Source organism: Symphodus melops (assembly GCF_947650265.1).
Source record: "Symphodus melops genome assembly, chromosome: 21".
NCBI lineage: Eukaryota > Metazoa > Chordata > Actinopteri > Labriformes > Labridae > Symphodus > Symphodus melops.
The window spans coordinates 17,548,740-17,572,963 of NC_136711.1; the positions used below are offsets into that span (position 1 = coordinate 17,548,740).

The 24,224-nt window shown below is 43.2% G+C and overlaps 1 protein-coding gene across 2 annotated transcripts; it reads right to left on the reverse strand.

The window, feature by feature from the left end:
• Positions 1–976: 976 nt before the first annotated feature.
• col1a1b (collagen, type I, alpha 1b) lies at positions 977–19,056 on the reverse strand. 2 transcript variants are annotated; one of them, XM_079372500.1, is made up of 51 exons: positions 18,833–19,056; positions 17,152–17,346; positions 16,640–16,662; positions 16,435–16,473; positions 15,577–15,669; positions 14,985–15,053; positions 14,832–14,876; positions 14,574–14,627; positions 14,222–14,275; positions 14,040–14,093; positions 13,838–13,891; positions 13,685–13,738; positions 13,549–13,593; positions 13,385–13,438; positions 13,218–13,262; positions 13,033–13,086; positions 12,064–12,162; positions 11,928–11,972; positions 11,734–11,832; positions 11,561–11,614; positions 11,360–11,467; positions 11,108–11,161; positions 10,773–10,871; positions 10,627–10,680; positions 10,400–10,498; positions 9,748–9,801; positions 9,586–9,639; positions 9,428–9,481; positions 9,260–9,313; positions 9,010–9,054; positions 8,816–8,914; positions 8,259–8,366; positions 7,393–7,500; positions 7,187–7,240; positions 7,006–7,059; positions 6,772–6,879; positions 6,624–6,677; positions 6,480–6,533; positions 6,188–6,349; positions 5,978–6,085; positions 5,584–5,691; positions 5,344–5,397; positions 5,124–5,231; positions 4,984–5,037; positions 4,654–4,761; positions 4,455–4,508; positions 3,785–3,892; positions 3,422–3,704; positions 3,142–3,332; positions 2,438–2,680; positions 977–2,326 (listed from the first exon to the last, which is right to left on the reverse strand). In XM_079372500.1, exons 1-51 carry the CDS (start codon positions 18,912–18,914, stop codon positions 2,180–2,182), a joined length of 4,353 nt encoding a protein of 1,450 aa, XP_079228626.1. In that variant the 5' UTR covers positions 18,915–19,056; the 3' UTR covers positions 977–2,179. The 2 variants fall into 2 exon arrangements, with proteins under 2 accessions (XP_079228626.1, XP_079228625.1); XM_079372499.1 differs by having other exon boundaries at positions 16,640–16,665.
• Positions 19,057–24,224: the final 5,168 nt, after the last annotated feature.

The window sequence follows — 24,224 nt, forward strand, 5'->3', positions numbered from 1 at the left end:
TTTCACTTTTAATGTGTGTGTTTGAAAATGTCTCTCTTTTTTGGAGTTCCCAACCATTCAGTGAGAATGGATAAGACCAAATGCTGGCATAACTATGTGCAATTTCAAAACTTCTGTTTTGTTTTGCATGTTGACTAGTGGCACTCTGAACTCTAAGCTATCTTAATTCTTGACCTATACTGGATAACAATCCCTAATGACTTGAAAATCACTCTATTGAGGTCCCACTTCATTAAGTCCCTTGATATAAATGAATACATATAATTTCCTCAGAGGTTGACACCTTTTATCTCCTACTTTGAATGTGTGACGGAGGTCAAAGTGATGAATCTAAAAACGAGAAATCTTCAGAGTGGTGTAAAGATTCCTTTTGGGTTGAACGTTTCAAGCAGCTGTTGTTACAGAGGACAGCCACAAGGGGCCAGTGGTGCGTCATCATCGTCCGACAAAACGAGCCTTGATTTCAGACCGCATCTCCTTCTCTGGTAACATTTTGATTGTAGCCAAATCTTCTTTCATGTTTCAAAAAAAAAAAACCTCCCTATTTTTGAGTGATTGTGAAGATTAAAAAGAAAAGGAAAGCATGGGAATTGAAAGTTTGCATGTCTGATTGAGATTTAATTTTTTGCGTTGAATTTAGCTGCATTTTGTGCCATTTTAGCTCAGATCTCTGCAGGAATTTAGAGGCAGACATGATCAAACGTAGCAGCTGTATAATATAGTAACGCCAGGTTGGAGATTTAGATATTGGCCTTGTTTTCACTGCTCCTCAATAGCAATGTCAGTGCAACTGTTGTGGAACAGTTGATCCCTGCACCTATTTAAACTCTGTGTTTTTTATTCCAGAGTTGGATCATGCAGTCTGCCTGGGGTCTCTGTAAACATCCAGCTGCAGTTAATGTATTAACCTGAAGTGCTAACACCTGGGGTCAGTTTCACAACAGTTGCAAATTAGGACAGTGAAAACATCCGCCACTGAGTAGACCACTTCACATGCTTTATTTCAGCACCCAAAATAATTAAAAACATCTCAATTTATTATACATGTACAAAATAAGTACAGAATCTCTCTTTTAAACCATGAAAGTGGGTCTGCTTCAATTTCTTTTTTAAGAAACCCTTCGTGAAAGACATCAACAAACAACATAAACAACAGGCAGGGGGATGTGTGCTGTTTTGCTTTTTTTCTTTTTTTAGTGAAGAGGAGTTTTCCACAGGGGGCGAAAAATAAACAGACAGAAGGATGAACACTGAACACATGAGCAGGGAAATGATGTTGAACCAGAGTCACTTGCTTTTATCTACAGAGACATGATTGCATGCATTACATATGCAGTGATCACCCTTTTTTTCTGAGGACCTCTTCTATCAAACCAACACTTAAGAAGAAAACAACTGCACTGCATAGACAACATGAGTCAATTTAGTAGCACCAAAGGTTCTGCAGGCATTAGTGGCAATAATTACAGTATGGCAGCGAGACTTTTCACCGCCAAACACTAATAGCTGGACCTCGTTGAAATGGTAATAGCACCTTTGATTTGTTGATTTGATTTCCCCACAATAGACTCGTGTAAAATAAACCCTTTTCAGTCAAGAAAAAAAAAAACTCAGGGTGACTTCTTGTTATGAGGTAGCCATCTACATTTTTGCAATGAAGGTGTGCTTCTTTTTCTCATTTGCCTTTTTCTGTGCAACATTCGGGTGCTTTTTTTTTTTTTCTTTCCACAAATTTAGCACAAGAAGACACTTCACACTTTTTACAATTTATTCAACACCAGAAAAATGGTACATTTCACTTGTTGTTTTCAATGTCCTTTCTGCAGTGGTAGAAAATGGCAAAAGTCACCTGTGTTTCATTGCATGAGTGGATGTTTCTTTTCTTTTTTTTTTTCTCAATCTGCAGGGGGAAATTTTACACAAGTATATATTATTTTCTTGTTGCCAGTGGGAACAAAAGATTCGTTTTTAAAGTGTCCTTGTGGTTGGTTGAAGTAGCAGTCCAAAAAAAAAAACTTCTCATGATTGGGAAAAAAAAACATAAACACCGTCTTCAGTCGAGTGGTTTTAAGCATGTGGACCAATGGCAGCCGAATGAGTTTTGAATGCATAGGAAAAAGGATTTAGAGATGACTGCTAGAAACAAAACAACAATGTCATGTCCATATTTCTTTCATTTTTACAAGAAGCAAACGGGGCCAACTTGGACGCCAAACTCCTGATCCCTTGCACCAACATCCATAGGAGCAATGTCAATGATGGGCAGGCGGGATGTTTTCGTTGTCTTGTAGTCGATGACTGTCTTGCCCCATGTGCCAGTGTGTGACTGTGGAGGAGAGAAAGGCAGAAAGAGTCAGAAGTTGCTCGGTAAAGTGTCGCGAGGATAAAACTCTGGCTCCTCTCGAAGGCTGTCTTTGATGTATTTCAGCGGACTTACCGTGCAGCCATCTTCGCTGACGCTGTATGTGAAGCGGCTGTTGCCCTCGGCTCTGATCTCGACATCGTTGGAGCCCTGGAGGAGCAGAGCCTTCTTCAGGTTTCCGGTGGCGGAGTCCATGTAGGCGACGCTGTTCTTGCAGTGGTATGTGACGTTCTGAGAGGCCTGGTTGGACATCAGGCGCATGAAGGTCATCTGGATGTTGACATCCTCGGGATCAGCTCCATCGCTGCCATACTGGAACTGCAGGGCGGAGAGGGGAAGAAGGTGAGAGGACTGTATGTTCAGTGTGTTTTAAATGTGGACATCCACTGGTGTCGCATTGTTTGAGAATGTTTTAAAGAGACAAAATAAGTTCTAATAATGTACATCAAGATATGAAAAATGGATCTGTCCATAAATCGTACACTTTAGCTAAATAATCCTCATGTCACACTTTTAATTGAGAGTGAAACGGTCTGATCTGAAACACGTTGGTGTCATAAAGAACGCGGACATTAAGTGCAACGAGAATTCTTAAAAATATTTCCCGGTGTTCACATTTCAGTTTATCACTGGCGTCAGTGAGACATCAACTAATTCGTCACCACGTGCTATAATAAGAAAGACTATGAGGCCATCAGCAGCCTTAAAAAGAAAGCAGCGTTTAACTTTCTTTTTGAAAATGACATTTTATCAGAATGATTTTATTTTGGGGTCCTTACCTGGAATCCACCGGTCATGGACTCGCTGAACCAGATGTGCTTCTTCTCTCTGGCGTTCTTGCTGGTGTACCAGTTCTTCATTGGGACAGTGGAGGTGCTGGGGTAGATGCAGGTCTCGCCAGTCTCCATGTTGCAGTGGACCTTGATGGCATCCAAAGCGGAGCCCTGGTTGGGATCCACCCAGTACATGCCTGAACCAGAGGAGCATAAAACAGGTTGAGTTCATCCCTCCTGACGTGATTCCTCTCAAAGCTGCTCCGGAGCTCTGATCTGCACTCACCGCTCTTCCACTCGGGGTGGCACATCCTCAGGTCGCGGCACATGCGGGCGGGGCTCTTCTGGGTACCGTCGGGGCTGCGGATCTTCTCCACTCTCTGGGTCAGGGTCTTGAGGGTGGTGTCCACCTCCTGGTCACGATCGCGCATCATGTTGGGATCGTCAGCGCGGTAGTGGCCACCGCGGAAGGGATCGGGGGCCTTCTCTTGGAGAGGCTGGCTGACAAAGTCGAATCCACCTCCGGGAGGTCCAGGGGGTCCAGCGGCTCCAGGAGGTCCAGGGGGACCCTGTGTGGAGACACCGTGGGTTTAAATAAGTGTCTACATGTAGTAGTATATGGTGAAAGGAAGATTACAGTTGAACTTACAGCAGGGCCCATCTCTCCGTTGCGACCGCGAGGTCCAGGGGGTCCGATGGGTCCAGGCAGACCGTTCATGCCATCCTTACCGGCGGAGCCGCTTGATCCAGAAGGTCCCTGTGCAACAATGAATTAAAACATGTGTTAGTCATATACAACATACAATCCTGAAAAGTTGGGGCGTGTGTGTAAAATGTAAATGAAAACAGAGCGTGATGATTTATCACAAGTTGAAACCAAATATGTAATTGAGATGTCATCAACAACAACAAACGTTAAAAAACAGCATTGATTCGCCTTTTGGACAATTTAAATCCCATTTTGAATTTCATGCCAGCAACACATTTTTCGACAGTTGGAACGATGGCTACAACGAAGAAAAAAAAACTGGAAAAGATGTGAAATGAACTGGCAACAGGTCAATGACATGGCTGGGTATAAAAAGAGCATCCCATAGAGGCTGAAATAAAAATGGGGAGGGGTACAATGCTCAGTGAAGGAAAAATGTTTCACTGTACAATTGGAGACAATCTGGGGACTGGAAACAGGAAGTTCAATATTTGTTCTCTCTTCCTGTAACAGTTTGAGAATGCTCTACTGTTTTTCAGCTGTGTCCCTGAAGACAGACACTAGTGACTGATTATATTGTGTGTTAGTGCACTTAAGGAGGTGTTCTTACTCTTGGTCCGGCAGGTCCGGAGGCTCCAGCAGGTCCTCTCTCTCCATGTCCTCCCTACACACAGAACAGTGTGGATATCAAACAATGTGTACAATGCATTCCTGCAAAAAAAAACTTCAACATGACCTAAAGAGAAAATAATGCTGGTATTGTTTGAAACTTTAGCTTCATTCTCCATCACTTTGGAGTCGTTACTTACAGCAGGTCCAGGCAGACCCTGCATGCCACTGAATCCTCTGTGTCCCTTGTGGCCTCTCTCTCCAGCCTCACCAGACTCTCCTCTGTCTCCCTTGGCTCCAGCAGGTCCCTGAATGGAGAAAACAGGAGGTATGCATTAGGCCTGCACAGGAGGAGAAAAAAAATTGCTATGTGAGATAAAATTGCTGAATTTTGGGATAACTAATGAAATACAAATTCAAGAGCACGTAATAGCTCAACCACCTGCTTTCAATCAGCTCAAACCTGAAGTCCTATCTTAAAATGTTGGGTTTCTAAGTTAGTGGTGCAAATTGTGTCAGGATGGACTTACAGCAGAGCCACGCATGCCAGAGGGACCAGTAGGACCAGCAGGACCAGCGGGACCCTGGAGAAATGATGTGAAGATTAGAGCAGGTTCAATTAAAAGACTTTTTTTCATCAGAATGAAGGTATCCACAAAGAGGGGCTTACAGACTCTCCACGGTCACCAGTCTTGCCAGAGGGGCCAACACCTCCAGGGGGTCCAGGAGCACCAGGGGGTCCTGGGGGTCCGGCATTGCCAGACTCACCACGGTCTCCCTATATATGCAAATTTCCAGTTAGAGAATGCTATGCAGCGAGAGGCTAAGGCTAAGATGGAGGAAAGAAAATGTTATGTTATCTGGGGCTTCAAGACGATGGGAAGTTTTACCTTGGGTCCAGAAGCTCCATCACGACCAGGGGCACCATCATGACCGGTAGATCCCTGTGGGAGAGCAATGAGTATGGTCAATCATTAAATGGTTCAATGGTTAGCTCCTTCTGCTAACTGGTTGTCAGTGCTAACGACAGCTAGCACTAAGAAATTGATATTTGTGAATCAGTAGCTGAACTTGCAGTGTGCATGTGTAACACATACTCTGATTCAGAGCGAGTGTTCGGCAGATTTTACCTCGCGACCAGCCTCTCCAGGAGCACCAGAGAGTCCAGGGGGTCCAGCAGGTCCGGGGGCTCCACGCTCACCAACAAGTCCAGAAGGTCCCTGCTTTCCAGGCTCACCCTGAAGAAAGGCAAGGTTGAGGCATCTTTAAAGGAATGATCCGGAGGAAAGGGAGGGCATCCAGTAGCTTCAGAGACTTCAATCTTAAGTGTATTTGTCTCATTTTAAATTACTGCTGATCGTGATTACCAGCCACATGACACGTCCAGATAAGCATCTTATTTTAAGATATCTAAAGGTCAATTGAGGCTTGAACTGCTTGTAATGATTAAAAAAAATCAGAAAAACTAAATCATTCTCTGTGAACCGCGTGCAACTGCAAGGCTTTTAATCCACTAAAACTCACACCAGGTCCAGGCAGACCAGAGAAACCACGCTCTCCACGCTGTCCAGGGAGACCTACAACACCACGCTGTCCAGCAATACCAGAAGGTCCAGGGATACCAGAGGAACCCTGAGCAGAAAAAAAAAACCAGCAGGCATTTAGAAGACACATCATGGAAGAATAAAAAAATCATTGTGAATATCTGTGATCATCTCATGCTAGGAAACTCACAGGGGCTCCATCAGCACCAGGGGATCCCTTCTCTCCACTGAGTCCGGCAGGTCCAACAGCACCAGCCTCACCAGGGCGACCAGCAGGTCCGGGCTCACCACGTCCTCCTCTGGCTCCATCTTTGCCAACAGGTCCGCCGGGTCCAGGGGGTCCACCAGCTCCCTGCAGAGGATTAAAGTCATTGATTTAAACTCTGCTGAAGCCCATGATGGAGGCCAGAACAAACACAGCTCCATGGCTGCATCATTTGTTGTTCTTTAAAAAAAGGCTGTGTGGACCAGGAGAAACATACAGAGGGGCCAGGGGGTCCAACTCTTCCAGCGGGTCCGGGGAAACCAGTAGCACCCTAAAAACACACCAAGAGAGAAGACATGAGGAAAAAGGCATCACTTTTTACATCATTCGACAAAAGCTCACGTGTTGATGGGATTCTTACAGGAGATCCAGCACCACCACGAGCACCTTTGGGTCCAGGAGGTCCAGAAGGTCCCTGTTGAAGAAAAGAAACAATTCACAGGTTAAAAAAATGATACACGCAACAATTAGAGTCATAAAACAAAGGGGTAATAAATGTGTGTGCCGACCTGAGGTCCAGCAGCTCCAACAACTCCAGCGGGTCCAGGAGCACCAGCTTCTCCCTTGGGTCCGGTATCACCAGCCTCTCCCTTGGCACCAGGCTGACCATCAGCACCCTGAGGTGGGACAAGAAAAAAGAATAGAGACTTCAACACGTGCAGCTTATTAAATGGAGCTGTAATTTTTAACTGCGTTTGAAAAACCTCTAAACCGGTTTAAATGTTAATGTTTGGGATTCTTACAGGAGGTCCAGCAAATCCAGCAGGTCCACTGGGTCCAGCCTCTCCACGCTCGCCCTGTGAGAGTCATAAAGAGAGAAAGGTTCAGGGTCAGGTTTACAGTCTCTCAATGATGGTGTCTAAAAAAGTATATATTGTGCTTGTTTTCTAATCCTGAATCAGGTGTGTTTGGAGGAGAACTTACAGGGGCACCACGAGGACCGGAGGGTCCAGAAATGCCAACAGCACCACCCTCACCCTAAAATCCAAAAAAAAGATGAAGAAGAGGAGGTCAGCACAACTGACCAAGTCCAGACACATAAAGACACAACAACTGTGAACTTATAATATGAAAAAGAGGAAGTGACGTGGAGCCAAACCATCCAGCGAGGATCAAAACATTTGTCTCACCTTCTCACCCTGAGCACCAGGGGGTCCTGGGAGTCCAATAGGACCAGTCATTCCACGCACGCCATCTTTGCCACTGGCACCATCAGCTCCCTTGATACCACCATCACCCTGGGGAAAGAGAAAGTTAATACTCAGTAAGTGGTGATTTATTAAAAGCATATCTACATCTTATTCAGCTGCAGGAACACAACTGTGATGCTGTACATTCACAAAGCTACGAAGAGACTTCTAGCAAACTGTCCGGGCTGTAAAGCCCTGGATCAATATGTCGCTATCATTCTGAAGAGTAGTTTTAGATATATCTGCAACTGGACATGGTTGAAGAATAATTGATAATTAGCATGCTAACTATCCACAGAAGCTAGCTCTGTCCACAAAATAGTTCAGAACTCAAGACAGCTTATAGACGAGCGGCGGAAGTCCAGTTTGTCTTTGGATCAAGCTTCAATATTTACCAGACCTGGATATAATTAATCCCTCATTTAACTGGCCTCCCCTTTGTCTTACTACAAAGACTTTGAACATTTCGGATGTTTGAATCTTGCTGGTTTGCAACTGGTCACCCATAATAACTCAAACTAGGGGGGTCTAAACCAGAAAGACTTCAATAAATAACTTGAAGATTAATGATCATTAATTTATTAAGAAGCATCTGTAGCCAACAGGAGAAGCGTTTTCATTTTGCTTAAACTCCTGAAAAGGATTATTATCAGAGCATCAGAAGGGGTTTCCCATAAGCTCAGATAAAATGTGAAATATAGAGTTACCTCTAGCTGCACGATAATCATACTTGATTAAGGCGATTCCAGTGAAGCTAAATTAATACATTTTAAAGAGTCAAACTGAATGGTGTAATTAGTACTTACTCTCTCTCCCTTGGCACCGGGCAGGCCAGAGGCTCCACGCTCACCGGGCATTCCCTGCATACCGGGGGCTCCCTGACCACCGGGGGCACCGTTGGCACCAGTCTCTCCCTGCACAGACAAACACAAAGACAAAATAAATCAACACATTACTTCCTTATTTATTCAATCAGCTGCAAAAAAAACAGCTGTGTATTTATGAATAAAGGATGCACTGATTGTCAAATGTTATCTCAGACTTTTAATGAAATGTAAAGCTCTAAGTGCTCCTTTTGTCGCAGTTTCTACTGTGATTATATGTCAATCATGAAGCAGCAATCTATGCTGCTTCATGATTGCAAGTAATTGAAAGTAACATCTGAATACCATTGAACGTAACCTTAAGATATAAAAACTGCTAAATAATTTTTAGCAGGAAATAAGCAGGACAATCAAAAGAAAGAAGATTTCTTTAACCCCTTTTATAAAACCTTGAAACCTTTATGTTTCAGTTTGGACTGAATGTTGAGATGCTGTATTGTGTATTAGAGCTTCTCCGACTTTATACGTTTTAAACCCACCTTGACTCCATCGTTACCGGGGGAGCCAGGAGAACCGCGGGGTCCAGTTGGGCCAGCAATACCAGGAGCACCACGCTCACCAGGGAAACCTCTGTCACCCTACATGAGACAGGGATCACATCAGTCACTATGAGTTTAAAGAGAGATGCCTAGAATCACTTTTTGTTTTTTGTATTCATGATGAAGATACTCACTCTGGGTCCAGATGGGCCACTGGGTCCACCCTCACCAGGAACACCCTGACAAACGAGGAAGATGGGAGATGGTTGTCACGGAGACTTATTTACTGAGCTAACATGAACATTAAACTTCAAAAAAATTAAATTTCAAAAAACCCAATGACACCTTACAAACAGGGTTAAAAAGATACAAATACAAAAGGAAAAAAAACTGAAATGAAAGGCATCACAAAGCTACACTATGAAGAAATTTCGACTCTCTTACCTGCTCACCAGGCTTGCCAGTCTCACCAGTAGCACCTTGGGGTCCGGGAAGACCCTGCACAAGGAAGACACAAAGAAAGCATATGTGTTAAAAACTAGACTTATGACACAGTGCAGACACATTGCCAGACGGCACTCTGAGGCTGCTGAGACACTGTCAAACACCTACCTGGAATCCAGGAGGACCAGCAGGTCCCTGCTCTCCCTTCTCTCCAGCAGGTCCCTAAACAGAAAGAAAGAAATGAATATTAAGAAAATGTGTATCAATGTGGTTTTTTTTTTTTTTTATCTGTTGGCTGCAATAAGAAGGGTAGATGGGATACATACAGCAGGGCCAGAAGATCCAGGAGCACCAACATCACCGTCTTTGCCGGGAGCACCCTGTGAATGAAAACACAAACACGTTACGAGGTGTATTTCTGTCGTTAAAAACAACACATTTGACTCAAACATAGTCTGATTTATATGAGAAAACATGAAGGTACTTACAACTGAACCACCAGATCCAGCGGGTCCTCTCTCACCAGGCTTACCAGACTCACCCTGTTAAAAAAAAAACAACAACATCCACATTTACACCTGCAGTATTGGAGATTCTACTTTAGTCTCCTATTCTGATTCACTGATCTAAGTTATAACAGGTGTCACGCTGATCTCATATCTGAGTTATTATCCAGAACTAGTATGCATAAACATCAACATGTGGATACTGGAGATGTCGCAATACTAGATTTGAATTTAGTAAAGATACAAAAAAGAAAGATATTGTTATCTGTTCTGATACCATGGCAACAAAAATGGCACCCAATATCGAGTAATTTCTTGTTTTTAATTACGAACAAAATGCAGCCAAACAGTCTAAATTGCAGAAATAAATTGGCAACGCATTTTTGTGGTCCTGGCAGCTTCAGGATGAAAATATCACTGAAGTTATTTGTAGTTTTTTTGAAAAAAAAAAAAGCTTAAGCACCATTAATACCCTGGATCATCCCGACGGAGGAGACTTAACAACATGTTATTAAAAAAAAGGATGAAAGTATTGAATATTTCGACAACCTTAATCGGTAATCAGTTATTCTTGACGGACATCTTTAAAAAGCTGGGTTTTTTTGTGTTTTCATTACAGATTGGGTTCACTCACAGCGACTCCCTTGGGTCCGGGGAATCCCATAACTCCAGGCAATCCTCTGGATCCAGCGGGGCCAGCAGGTCCAGTGCGTCCGTCTTGTCCGGGAGCACCCTGCAGGACATTATGAGAATCATGAGGCTCGCGAGGGAGAACACTGACTGCTCTGGTAAAGTTTGAATGGATTGTTCTTCATCATATTCATGGCCATCATCAGAAACTTATTGTGAGTCAGAACTTACAGCTGGTCCACTTTTGCCGTCAGGGCCGGGGCTTCCGGGGCTACCAGTCATACCCTATGGAGAGAAGGATACATATGACATCGATTCAGACAAACAGACGTTTCACAGTGCATAATTCACCGGATGAAACGTGTCGCAGAACTCACCTTGGATCCAGGAGCGCCAGGAGCACCGGTGCTTCCAGACTCACCAGTGGCTCCCTGAGGTCCCAAAGCACCGTTGGCACCACGCTCACCGGGGACTCCCTGTCGGACAAGAGAAGAAGAGTTAGGAGACCGAAAGCAGACGAACCATTCATGTTCATGGGTAACGAGTTTGACCTAATGCACATGTCAGTGGCTTTCATGGTTCCACTTTAGCTTACGAACAACTGACAAAACCTTCGTTAAATACAAATGTCTACAGTTTTGCGAATGTTTGATCGAAATACGAAGCTTGACTAATTTTTTGTAGACCTGCTTAGATAAATTCACTGACTCACCTTTCCACCAGCACCTCCATCAGCACCAGGGAAGCCACGAGCACCAGGGGCACCCTGATGGAAACACACACACGCCAACAAAGTGAACAAGTGCCTTGCAGTGAAAACGTAAACTTCAGGAGTACATCCCCCTGGGAATTTAACAGACTGTAAATGTGCAGATGTGCTGCATGGGTATCAACATGGAGATTGGTTTATCTTCTGATTCTAAAGGAAGTCACAACATGAAAAGAAACAAAAAAAGTCCCATACACGCTCTCCAGGGGGTCCAAGAGGTCCAGCACCACCAGGCTCTCCTCTGGGTCCTCTCTTTCCCTCCTCGCCAGAGGGACCAGCGAGTCCCTGAGGTCCAGCTGGGCCCTGGCAAAGGATAAAGGAAGTCAGGAGGTTAGAGACACTTCCTACAAATCAAACGGAATAAAAGCAAAGACAAGAGTATATTTTGAAACTTACAGGCTCTCCCTTGGCACCAGGCTCTCCCTTAACACCAGGAGCACCATGGTCACCCTGTTGGCAGAAACACACGTTTTATTTATGGGCTCTCAGGAGAACTTGGGTCCATTTGACACTGAATAACATTCTGTGACTTTTGATTCGAAAATTCCCAAAATCGATCCTTTACTCACGTTGTTACCCTTGGAACCAGGAGCACCGACAGCTCCCTGAGCACCAGCAGGTCCACGAGCTCCAGGGAAACCAGGAGCACCAGCAATACCAGCAGCACCCTAAGGAGAGGACAGACTGTGATTAGAGGACATGTCCCAAAACTTGAGAGAGATTGAGATTGAGATTAAAAGCAATCATTCAGTTTCATACTTACAGGAGAACCCTTAGCACCAGGTTGACCATCAGATCCGGGAGCACCCTGATGAGAGAGGGAGCGAACACCATTTTTAAAGTATTCAGTAGTTTTTCTATAAGTTTGAGAGAATGTAGGAAAGAAGATTGTTCCTCACAGCAGCTCCAGCAGCTCCAGCAGGTCCGGGGTTACCGGGCTCACCACGGGCTCCCTGGGGTCCATCAGATCCACGACCTCCCTGAGGACCGGTCTCTCCCTGGGAAGAGGAGCAACGAAGGCTTCAAAAATCGGCAGCTTAAATAGCGTAAGTTAAAAAATCATTCACGGAGGAATCCATCTTTGCATCGCAACACCGATAATGGCAAATATGCAACTAAGCTACATCATTTAGAGACGTTAATAAAACTCAACATGTAAACATAACACAACATGTTATACAGTGTTTTTGTAGTGTGTCAAGCTAGGCTCTACTCCTGTTAATATGAGATGTGTGTTTGTGTGTGTGTGTGTGTGTGTGTGTGTGTGTGTGTGTGTGTGTGCGTCTTCATCACAGGTCAGAGTTACAGACAGAGTTTGAAGACATCCCTTCACTGATGCCTGTCGTTCGGGGAGGAGAGGTAAGGTGCCATCTGGTGGCTACAGTGTTCACCTGGTGTGTAAAGTATCAGGCCTAAAATGCGGTGCTCAGTTTGGACACAGTTTAGGGAGATGCATGACTTTGCAGAGCGGAAAAGAAGGGCTAGACGTTAGCGTTAGCATTAGCATTCAGAAGTGTCCTCAGGGTCACATGACGACCAAATTTAGATCATCAGAGTGACTCAGGTGGATAAAGTGGAGGTGAATGGCTGATAACTTCTAATGTCTTATTTCTCCTGCGTTTCAAACAGTATTAGATTTTTCTGTTCTGCTAGTTTTATGTCACTTGATGAGTCTGCTACTTTACAGACCGCTATGTTTTTCCTTTTGACCACATGAAGTGATCTGATTGAACTGAAGGAATTGCAGCCTTTACAATGCTCTATACTCAGGGCCCAAAAACCTAGCAAGCTCCTGGGAGAGTGTGTATTTCTGCTCAGTCTGAGTGGAATTGAAACAAACAATATATCTGGAGTACATGGACTTTTACCTTAGCTCCAGCACCACCGGGGAAACCAGGGGCACCAGCAGGTCCAGTAGGTCCCTGAAATTGGACACAATAACATTCATAAACGTCATTGCAGAGAAGAACGGTATTGCATGAGGTAATGACATCATCACAATCTATCGAGTTAACGAGTCATGCATGTAGAAAGAGTCGGACGTCATACTTACAGGGGGTCCAGCAGCGCCAGTGTTGCCGTCATTACCACGAGCGCCCTGAAGAAGAGGAGGAGCAGATTAAGAGCTCAGAGAGGATTTGCGGAAATGGACTTAAAACTTTATTGAAGCAGCTGGGAGATTCAAAGGTGACACTTGTAGACATGAGAAGGACAACTTACAGCTGGGCCAGGAGGTCCAGGGCGTCCTCTCTCACCAGGAAGACCACGAGCACCCTAGTGAGGACACATTTAATGTAAAGCCTTGCCTCGGATCTCTAATGTATGTTTTTTGAACACAAACATTCATGTGTCATCTAATTGATTGTGTTGAAGCAGAAACTTACCATGGCACCGGGCATGCCGTTCTCACCAGGGGCACCAGACTCTCCCTGTAGACAAACACAGATATTAAACACATTTCAATTGTCGTTCAATCGATGATGAGATTGTGGATCTGGCGAGTACTTCCTGTTTGCTTACCTTGGGGCCAGCAGGTCCAGCGTCTCCCTTGGCTCCATCCAGACCGCTGAAACCCTGTTCACAAAATCAATCAGGTCAGCCGCCGCACATCACCAACTAAAAAAAAACGTGTTGGAGAAGTTGGATTTGGGGGCAGGTGTTTTGCAGACTCACTCTGTGTCCCTTGATGCCGGGGAGTCCAGGGGTTCCGGGGAATCCACGAGCACCCTGCAGGAAAGAAAACAAGAGATGTGTGTCAAAAAAACAAAAAAATGCATGCATGCATTACTCCCAATAACAAAAAGCAACTATTAGGAAAGGACGACCACACATTTAGAGCATCTCCTGATCTTTCTTCTCACAGGGAAGCACTCACCTGAGGTCCGGCAGCGCCACGCTCACCGGGGCGACCAGCTTTGCCGGGCTCACCCTGAGAAAGACAGAATGATTGGTCATTGGTAGCTGTGTCTGCCCTTGAATTACACATGAAAATAACAGAAAAGCATCGACAGAATAGTGTGATGTAAAACAAGAGAAGGACAATTATTAATCACTTACATCATCTCCGTTCTTTCCAGGGGGGCCAGATGGACCACGAGAGCCCATGGCACCCTAAAAAATAAAACACAATAAAAGACGAGATTATCGCTAATGAACGACGACTTTGGGCTGTCTTCTAGTTTATTAAGTGCTGTTTAATAACTCAGAAGGCTTTTATGATGACTTGTCCAGAGACTAGAGATGAAGAGTATAGGGAGAACTAGAAATGATCAATAACACAGCTGGAATAAATCACAACTTTGAAGTAAAATAGAACCATGCAGATGTGTGGATTAACTGGCTGCCCTGATTAAAGGTCGAAAATTTCTTCTCGATTCAATTTATTGAACAAAATATTTTGAATACTCACAGAAGCTCCAGGCTCACCAGGCTCTCCAGGAGGGCCAGTGAAACCCTGAGGACCCTGTTTGACAACAAGAAGGAACGATTAACACGATATCACTTCGGCCACTATACTTTTATCTTTCAAGCTGAGTCATGAATTTGATGCATGACATAAAAACTGAAGGCTCACGCTCTACGATTCTTGCCTGTTCATTTTTAAACATTGAGTGCATTGGTAAATTGAGAATCTGAACTGTCCTGCAGTCGATAAGGGAGTACTTACAGAGGAGCCAGGGGGTCCAGGAGGACCACGAGGACCCATGGGACCCTGTTAATGAAAGGGGGGAAAGACAGCTTTTAGATTGTGTGGACTGATCCGCATCATCACACTGAAAGTGGAATACGGGTGGGTGCAGAGAGAGCGAGGCCTTCGTACCATTGGGCCAGGCTGAGGTGGGCCGCTGGATTTGGAGTGGTCAGTGTAGCTCATTTGAGGAGAGAAGTTCTGAAAGCGTTGGAAAACATTTATTAGTGTCAGTATTCAAATATTTTCCCACATGTACATCACATTAGACAGCTGAAGGATGCTTCCCCCCCCCCCCCCCCCCACAGTCACAACACACTGACGTCGTGATTGGTTTCTGGTGTAGTGTATGTCCGCCCTGAATCCCCCCCTGAAGATTTTAAATTTCTATTTCAGCAAGCAGTAAGACTTGCTACGAGGAAAGAAATGTTCAATCCTAGAGCTGAATCAGGCAACTTTCAATTATAAATAGATAAAATGACTGAATGACCAGGGAGTGTTTTCTGTACCCTTAATGATGAGATAAATACTGAGATGATATCCCAGTGTCCTCTCTCTAAGACAAAGCCTCCTTTCTCATTTGGAGAATTTTGGATTGGAATCAATGCAGAAGTTGACGATGTTAGAAATAAGCCACGAAGAGACTCTCAAAGGTATTAAGATGCATCACTTCTCTATAAAAACACGCAGGACTTCCTGGGTGTTGTGATCGAAAGATACTCACTCCGCCAAGGCCAGGGGGGCCAGGGGGGCCGGGAGGTCCGGGAAGGCCAGGCTGTCCATCAAATCCATCGTTGCCAGGAGGTCCAGGAAGACCCTGTAAGCAAACGAGGCAGACAATGGCAGTTCAAAAAGTCGTAGTTTAATGTTTCTGAATGCGTTTAATCTTCAAGTGCGGCAAAAAATAAAATGTGAAAGTGATATAGAATATCTGCAAACAGAAAACTGAACAATTTTTTTTGTTAATATATTTTATGATAATTTAATTCCTAATTTTAGAATTTAGTAAGTCCAGTGTTTGAACCTTGTCTAACTTTAAAAAAAAAAAAGAAGAAAAGTATGGTAATGTTGTTATTCCTGTTCTGTTGTTTACATTTTTAATATAACTTCCTTACTTTATTCACCAATTTGCATTATGTGACTGTTTGTTTTTGGGTGACCTTTTGACCTTGTGACCTAGATATCAAAGGTCATGTGCAAATATTACATCACAGCAGTTTATTAAAACCACTCGGATACGTTCTTAAGTGTCTCACCAGCAGAAATGGACAAACACTACGAGAACTTTTTTTTCGGCCCAGAGACAAAATGAGGTAAATCATTCAAAATATCGAAAGTTAATGAAACGTATCACATGCAGAGAAGAAGAGATGATGATTTGTATTGAATTGTTGTCAAATAGGCAATGATGCCTCTGACAGATATGAACATATAAAAACATAGACACAGTCAGTTTGTTGAATAAAATAATTCTATTGTTAAAAAAAAATAAAAAAAATCTTAGTTTATATTTAAAAGACAAGACTGAACAGTCGTCCTGATCAGTTTGTCATATGATGAGAGTTTGAGATGGTAAACCTACCGGGTCTCCCTGTGGACCACGCTCTCCATTTTCTGGGTCCTACAGACAGATGAAAAGGGAGTTAGGCTATGCTGCAGAGATTCATCCACATTTTAAAATATACATCACAAACATGATGCACAATGGCAGAATCTCCAAGCACAGACCAATATAAACTTTAAATCTCACACTTTACAGTATCAAAGAAAGTTTAAGGGTAATATACCTCTGTTGGAGGGGCCACGGTGTCTTCTGAACCAATGGAGAGAAAGAATACGTCAGCACCTCTTGTACATTTATTTATATGAGAGATCAATTCATGACTTTCAAAACGGGAACATGTTCACGAGAATGAGAGAAAAAAAATCATGCAATATAGCAGTCAGTAAAACAGGCGTTTCTATATCACATGCGGTGACATGAGGTCATGTTTTTGGCTGATGTGTGTAGGCCCTGTTGCACACAGCAGGGTTCCCTGCACAAGATGGCATGCTGGGAAATAACATTTGCATGCCAGACTTGAGCAAAAAGCAGGAATAATCCATTCTTAAAGATTGCATATTGAAATAAAATGGACAAAGGGTAAATCCAAAGCGAGTTAAATTCCTCTGGAAAGCAGGAAGGCTTAGGGCCTTAAGTCCATTTGTGGCCAGAGCTGCTGTGGGTGGCACTAGGTGGCGCCAAAAAGCTTAATGGACCACAGATTTGGTGGAGAGGGGGAAGAAAAAGGTGAAGTACCCGGTGTGAAGTCGCACACAGGGCAGCACTCTCCCTCTGGGATGATTGGGTCGGCACAGTCGTATGTGTCCTCACAGGTCACATCGTCGCACATGATGGTTCCGCTGTCACAGACGCAGATCTGGCAGGGCTCTGGTTTCCATACATCCTTATCGTTGTAGAACTGTCCATCTAATGTGCAGCTGCCGTATGTGACTGAGAGGAGAAAAACCACGGTGAGTTTGGTCGTAATGAAGTCGAACGAAGATAAAATAAGGGATTGAACAATTCCATGTTTATCTGAAAAATACTTCAAAGTGTGAAATTGGAACACTTGTGTTTATAAGATGAGCTGGCAAAATGAAATGGTGTCTTGGATACATCTGCACAGATGTGCACCATATGGGAACCAGATGTGATCAGACATCATACTGTGATTCCAAAACAGCAACATACTCAGTTACATGATTATTCAGCCATGCAGAGGTCAGAGGTACTTTTCTAACTTTTCTAGCTTTTGAAGTTCAGTTATAAATCTGGTGGTCAGTCTGTACCTTTCAAACTGAAATATGGCCTCAGTAGGACCCATAACTAACTGAATGTCTCTCACTGAATCTGATGATTTGTGACTGATGTTACACGTTTATAAAGGGAATAGAGCGTCTTATAGGATTAACAAACTAGTATGGAAAGTTTTAGGTTTTGTTTTAGCCTGGAAAATGATTCCAGGCCTTGGTGTGCTGCAGAGTTAATAGTCACTAGCCAACATTTTGGCTCAGACTTTTCCCCTCTCCAAGTGGAAAACTTCACCAGGCCTTAATTACATTTCAGGCTGCTGGATGTGAGGTTGGCCTTGGAGGTGGGAGGACAGAGGGTTTGGAGGATGAACGCAGAAAGTTCCACTTTTTGCCACTGTGAGGCGCTGGCAACCCACTAAAGTAGGGATTCCGCACCCTCCTCAGAATGATGATTAATAGATGTCTAGACTATTTTACCGTCGACGTCAGACTTTTTTTCCATTGTAATTTTATTTAACTTGGTAAGTCGACTTTTACATGAACTGAAGGACGATGTCAAATTTGATGCGCCATTCCAATGAAACTTTAGTCCAAAAAATTAACCTGAAAACAGTTGGAAAGTCTTTCCTCTTTTCATTGTTGATTCCCCCCAAACCTCCCTCACTGTGATAAATTACTTGTTAAACTAGAGGGGCATTGGAATCCACAGACTTTTGCAGATACAGGGGGGGAAATACAACAACTGGTGAAAACTGCATTCAATATAACATGAGCAAAATCTTATCAACTGGGTTTGTCTTTGTTCTTTTTACTTCATTGTTCTACTTTACTTCAATTCCCTTCGAACCCAATGTCCTCACATTGCTCATTAGAGAAAGTGCAGCTGCTCCACTCTTGTGTGCGCTCCAGCACACGCACGCACAGTGAGCGTGCTTGTGCGTGCGCGTCAAGGAGAGAAGCAAACTTTTAAAGATTCCTATTCGCATCCAAAATGTCCAAAAACCCTCAAACCATAAAGTCTTACTGCACAACAAAATTTTCCAACTCTCAGCCTAGAGGTGTCAGGTATCCTGTAGAGGATGATCAGCTCCAGCAAACTGCTCAGCATCCTTACGGGCTATCCAAGTCCTGAGGGTGCCACAGTCCCAAAACAACTCAAACCAATGCGTTAAAGTTATACTTACGATCATCCTCGCCTTGACTTCTGACCAAAAGCACTGCTGCGCTGAGCAGCAGCGCTAACCGAATATCCACAAAGCTGAACATGTCTAAATATTAGACATGTAGATTCTTTGCGACAAAGGGGGGAATCCTCTTTTCTCCTCAGACACCACTCATATACGGTAGGGTCCGGTCTGCGTAATACTCCAATCCAGACCCTAGCAGAAACTCCCTACTGCCTAAACAAATGACTTAGCTTGGCTTTTATATGCCAGAAGTTTTGGGGAGGTCCTGTACACACCATCACTTGAACATGTTCAAGTAAGAGAGTCCCTCCTTCATCTGGGAGGGGGGGCCGTCTTAAAACATGTCAAACAAGTTCACGTTTCAGCTCAAACGTGGAGGATGAAGACACTCATCACACACACGACCACTTGCCACCGTGCAGACGTGTTCTCACATCATCTGCCCGTCCATGGACTTTTCTTTTTGAGACTTATTTATGGTGTTTTATCTTTTCGGCATCCAGACTGAGACACAGCTGATCTGATGTTGGACTGGATGATTACGTTCAGCTTTATCCTCGATTAAGCTCCGATTTATTAAACATGCCAAGCAGCGGCGTATTGGTTTCATTTCAGTTCTTCATTTCAAATTGCTCCAGTTAATCAAAAAACATGGGCTCCGTTATTCTCTCGAGAAGGCGACAGCGGTCTGTGGGGGCATAAAACGTGCGTAATTTACGCACGAAGAATCATCCAGATGTAAATAATTTGAGGCTCCTGACAAGTTTGTTGACTCTACAATATGCGTTTTAAAAGTATTTTGGAGTTAATGCACCTGGCAGACATCTCGAGGTGGAATTCAGCTCATGAAATAATCATTATTTTATATGAGCCTTAACACCATGAGTCTGAAGCACCAGCAGGCAACAGCAAATCAAGCAAGCTGTACAAAACAGTCTCTTCATGATTAAATATATTACTTTGTAAATCCAGGAAAATACTTTTTTTTTTATTAGAAGGGGAAACTTCTAACCAGAAAATTATGATGACATTTGATTCTTTTCTCAATTGTTAACTTCTGTCTTAATATCAGGCACATCAACAGTTCATACAATCAAAATACCATTCTGCTTTCATCTTTACTCTCATTCAATTAATCCATAATTCATTAAAAAACAAAAAGTGTGTACAACATCCAGTGTTGAAAGAGGCCTTTCTCCAAAGAGGCATGTCCCTCTGATGATGTTGGAGTCAGAGAGGGAGGAGAGCAAAGAAGAAAAGTTGGCACATCCACAAAGCAGTCTGGTTACTCTGTGGACACGTTGCAGCTTCTACAACTACAGTATGGCCCGGTTTGACCTTACATTTCTCCCTGCTCTTATCTCCTTTCTTTTTGTTTTAAACAGTCTCGTTTTGACAAGCCGGAAGCAATGCAGATATATTTATTCATTACAATGACTGTCGTTACATTTCTAAAGGCATGTAGCTTATTTCAGTTAGGCTGCTCCATCCTGGCTTAATCAACAAGTTATTAAAATGTGAGAATGAAAAAAAAAAACACAACAGTATTATTGAATGCCAAACAAGGCCGAACTGAAAGTTTTATTATTAAAGAGGAACACATTAAAGAAACAAGGATTTAATCGGACATTAAAGGCAGATGAAAGAAGAGCCAAGCTGAGATATAAACGCTGGATACTAGCTAAGTGAACGTTGCTTTCTTTTTTCCCCGAAGCCTCTTGATTGAAAAAACGTCATCAAATCAATGGAAACAGTCTCACATTCACCCCACTTTCATATTACTCGCTACATCCTCTGGAGTCAGCTTCTTCAGATGTCAGAGTTAGCTAGTGCAAGTTCAAGGCCAAGTCTGACGGGTCGCTGTGTGTTTTGAAAGGAATTATAATGTTAATTATAGATGACATAGAGACAATATAGTTTGTGATTAATGTCTGTGTTTTTTTAGTATTCGAGCAGCTGAGTTCATGCCTCCTCGTGGTACTTACAGTCTCTAAATGTAACACGGGAGGTGTTACTCTCTCCTTTGGAATTGTGCTCATATCTTGTAGGTTCCTTGGGATGGTTAGTGGGGACGGTCGTGCTGCTACGGACCACCCAGTTTGTCTATATCTTTCTTCCTGCATCTTCCTCCCATCCCATTAGAGAGCAGCTCATGTTGAGTCTGGTTTTGCCCAAAGTATCTGCCTCTTAAAAGGACTTTCTTTTTTTTTTTTTTTGCCACTGTAACTTTGCTAAATGTCACTGAGTGTTGTCTCATGTTTGCTTCTGTATTTCTAATAATCACTTAAGTATTTGTCGACTGATCCGACATTTGCAAATGCAAACCTTATCCGCTCAGCTGCAGGTGAAGATTATTGTACTCCGAGGAAGCGTGTGTGTTTAGGGATGTAACTTTGGGAGTCAGCAGGTATTTTTGAAACAGCTGTTCTTCCTCTAATGAATGTTCAGAGGCGGATCCAATAACCCGCCCAACAGACTGACAGCTGTCAATCTCCATTTCAGGGACTCCTCACTTTCTTCAGGGAGGGACTGCACATCTCAGGATAACATCATCTTTATGGATCATGGAAATGCTTCTTCTATGCATCCTATGTAAGAATGAATGAACAGGCTTTCTTGCGCTGCAGATTCGAATTAAAGTCGAACACAACTGTTCATTGGGTGAGGATAAAACACAATAAAGATGATTCAAGCTGGTCTTTTCTGGACTTCTTCTTGCTCTGAGTTGATACAAAAATCTGTGTAAAGAATACAAGCTCGAAGCAGACGTGCCTCCAATGTGCCTCAGTTGGTAGAGTCAGTCATCTCTCAATCGAACGGATGCACGTTCAATCTGCAGCTCCTGCGGCAGCATGACCTTGGGCAAGGCACTTAATCCCGAATTACTCCGGATCTACTTCGGATCACAGCAGCGTATGAGTGTGTATAAATGGGATTGGTTACTTCTGATGGTCACTTTACATAGCAGCCTCTGCTGTCATTGTGTGAATGGTTAGGTGCGACCTGTGCTGTATACAAGCTCAAGTCCATTACTCGGTACACTTCAGTTGATTTCCCCGAGACCTCTCTTTTTTTCTCTCTCATTATCTTGGGATAACACAGCTGGATTTGCCCTGATAATTAGTTGCTGTCACAAGATCTCCAGGAAGAAAACACATTATCACAGGAACACCAGCGTTGTTATCTTAAGATAAGGACATGAATATGTCGAGATCGCAGGAAAAACTACAGAAAAGTACTTGTCACACTAAAACAGAGTTTAAGAAAAATTATGGTTGCATGTCCGCTTAGGACTTTCCTTTTTTTGTCTAACTAGAGTTTGATTTTTCTAACTTTTGTTTGCAGCACACACAAGTCGCATTTAAAGTGTGCAGGCTGTGGAAGCTTCAAGATAAAACACACCCATCCTTGAGAGAGTTTTTCTTTTGGGGCTGGAGAAGAAAAAAGGATTAAAGGAGAATTGTTAATAATGTCAGTTCGTTCTGTGCAAAATGAAAATAAGGAAGTCCTGCAGTGAGTCTGTTAGGAAACCCACCCGATAAGACCTGTGCCTGTTTGCTGTCTATGTGATTTGAACTTATTATTCTCAGCACATTATCACTACAACTTTAAGTGTGTTCTGAATGTGTGTAATGGTCCAGATTTAAAGATGGAGTTGTCGTCTTAGCCGTCCTCTCTGAGTGACTTTCGGTGAGTGAAATGAAACGTAAGCTCACAGGACACTGTTAAAATAGAACTGGTAATTTTCTGGTGTTTAGAGTTGCTGCAAACTATAATATATTTTTTTGTGGCGAGTCTCTCAGAGTTCAGACGGTGGTTTGGGTGAAATCCCTCAGGAAAAAAGTTTAGGGAGTTGAAGCTATGGAGCTACATGTTTTCTTACAGTTGAAGTAGAAATTGTCGCTGTTTGGTCCATCGACCGAAGGAATCAGAAGGAATTCAAAACTCCCAGCTTTGCCAGTAACTGCAATCACTGGAAATCCCTCACTGTGCTTGTGTTCTTATGGCAGTGAGAGAAGAAGAAGCGTAAATAATTCTACCGGAGCAACACAGTGTTCCCGACTCTGGGGAGGAAATTCAAAGTTTGTCATTGTAGAAGTACAAAAACCAACGATGTAACAGGTGGTGGGAAAAGGTGTCTTCACAGTCAAGGCTTCAGATGTTTGTTTTGTTCCTGTGACAGAGGGGATGCATGCAGACACACAAGCTGAAGCTGAAGTGTTTTAAACCTTCAGGAGGGGCCCGCTCACAAAGCTCTGATATGAAACATTAACGCTGCATGATCGAAAAAACGACGGCCTTACTTAATCAGTGCATTAATGAAACCTCACAGATTCTGTTTAGCTTCATTCTGAATACGACGGCTCACACGCAGCTTTAAAGTTTGCAATGCAACGAAAAAAAGCACAAGTTAAAAAACTGCATTCCCCTGCGAGCCTTATGAGCTGTAGCCAGCAACACGTAGCATCTGCCTGGCTTTGTCCACGTGTTTCTACTTGTAAGTCTCTGAGCCTCTGCTGCTCCAAACTTTAACAAAGCCAAACCCTCTCTCTCTCTCGCTCTCTCTCTCTCTCTCTCTCTCCTCTCTCTCTCACTCTCTCTCTCACTGGTTTCCATTTTTTGTGCCTGGAGGCATATTTCCTTCCATCTTTTCTAAGTTGTTCAGGGACATTTATTTGTATGTTGCACGTCCCCCTTTGACTTTACTGTCTCACTTGTAGCTGTATGATGAAGTAACTATCCCTTTTCTGTTGATGCTTTGCTCCATGCTTTGCTCCGTGCCATCACCATGTTGGTTCAGTGTTTCAAATGATACATTTCTCCACAGACATTTCATGCTTTGTTCACGTGGAGCCCATTGTAGGCCCACCTGCTTCAGACAAATTACAGGGTGTGACGGCGAAGATTGTACACTATCTCAAATAAAATCAGTCAGTGTGCTCTATATTTTTAAACCCTCAATGGCTGTTATCAAGCGTACCACCAAACTGTACCAAACTGTATCCAAACTGTTTTCTGTAATTTAATATGCACATTTAATAATAATATAAGATAAAAGAGAGACAAGAATTGGGGATCTTGAAGGGGAGATATTTATATGTTAGGAATGGACAGTTAAATTCATGCAAAATATGTTCCATACCTTACCTCTTGGTATGAACTGTAAATGTTTCGTCTTAGGAGGCATTACCTCATAAAGTTCACTGTATAGTGAGTACGGAACAAGCCTGGACACAGTCAACGCTGTAGAGTCAGTAAATGACAATCGATCTGTAGATACCTCAAGAATGAGGGGATTATAGATTACATGCTACATGGTTTTTGAATAATTGGTTAAAAACAGAATAAAACAGCAATGGTAGCATATACATGATGTCTCCAGCTCTCA

What these genes read in the sequence shown, in the direction of transcription:
- col1a1b (XM_079372499.1), bottom strand. Translation starts at nt 18,914, where the DNA reads ATGTTCAGCTTTGTGGATATTCGGTTAGCGCTGCTGCTCAGCGCAGCA. An exon ending in CTGGATTTGCTGGACCTCCT is followed by an intron (nt 6,880 to 7,005) that starts GTAAGAATCCCA and finishes GTCCCACCTCAG; the next exon opens with GGTGCTGATGGTCAGCCTGG. An exon ending in GTGGTGGTGCTGGATCTCCT is followed by an intron (nt 6,534 to 6,623) that starts GTAAGAATCCCA and finishes GTGTGTTTTTAG; the next exon opens with GGTGCTACTGGTTTCCCCGG.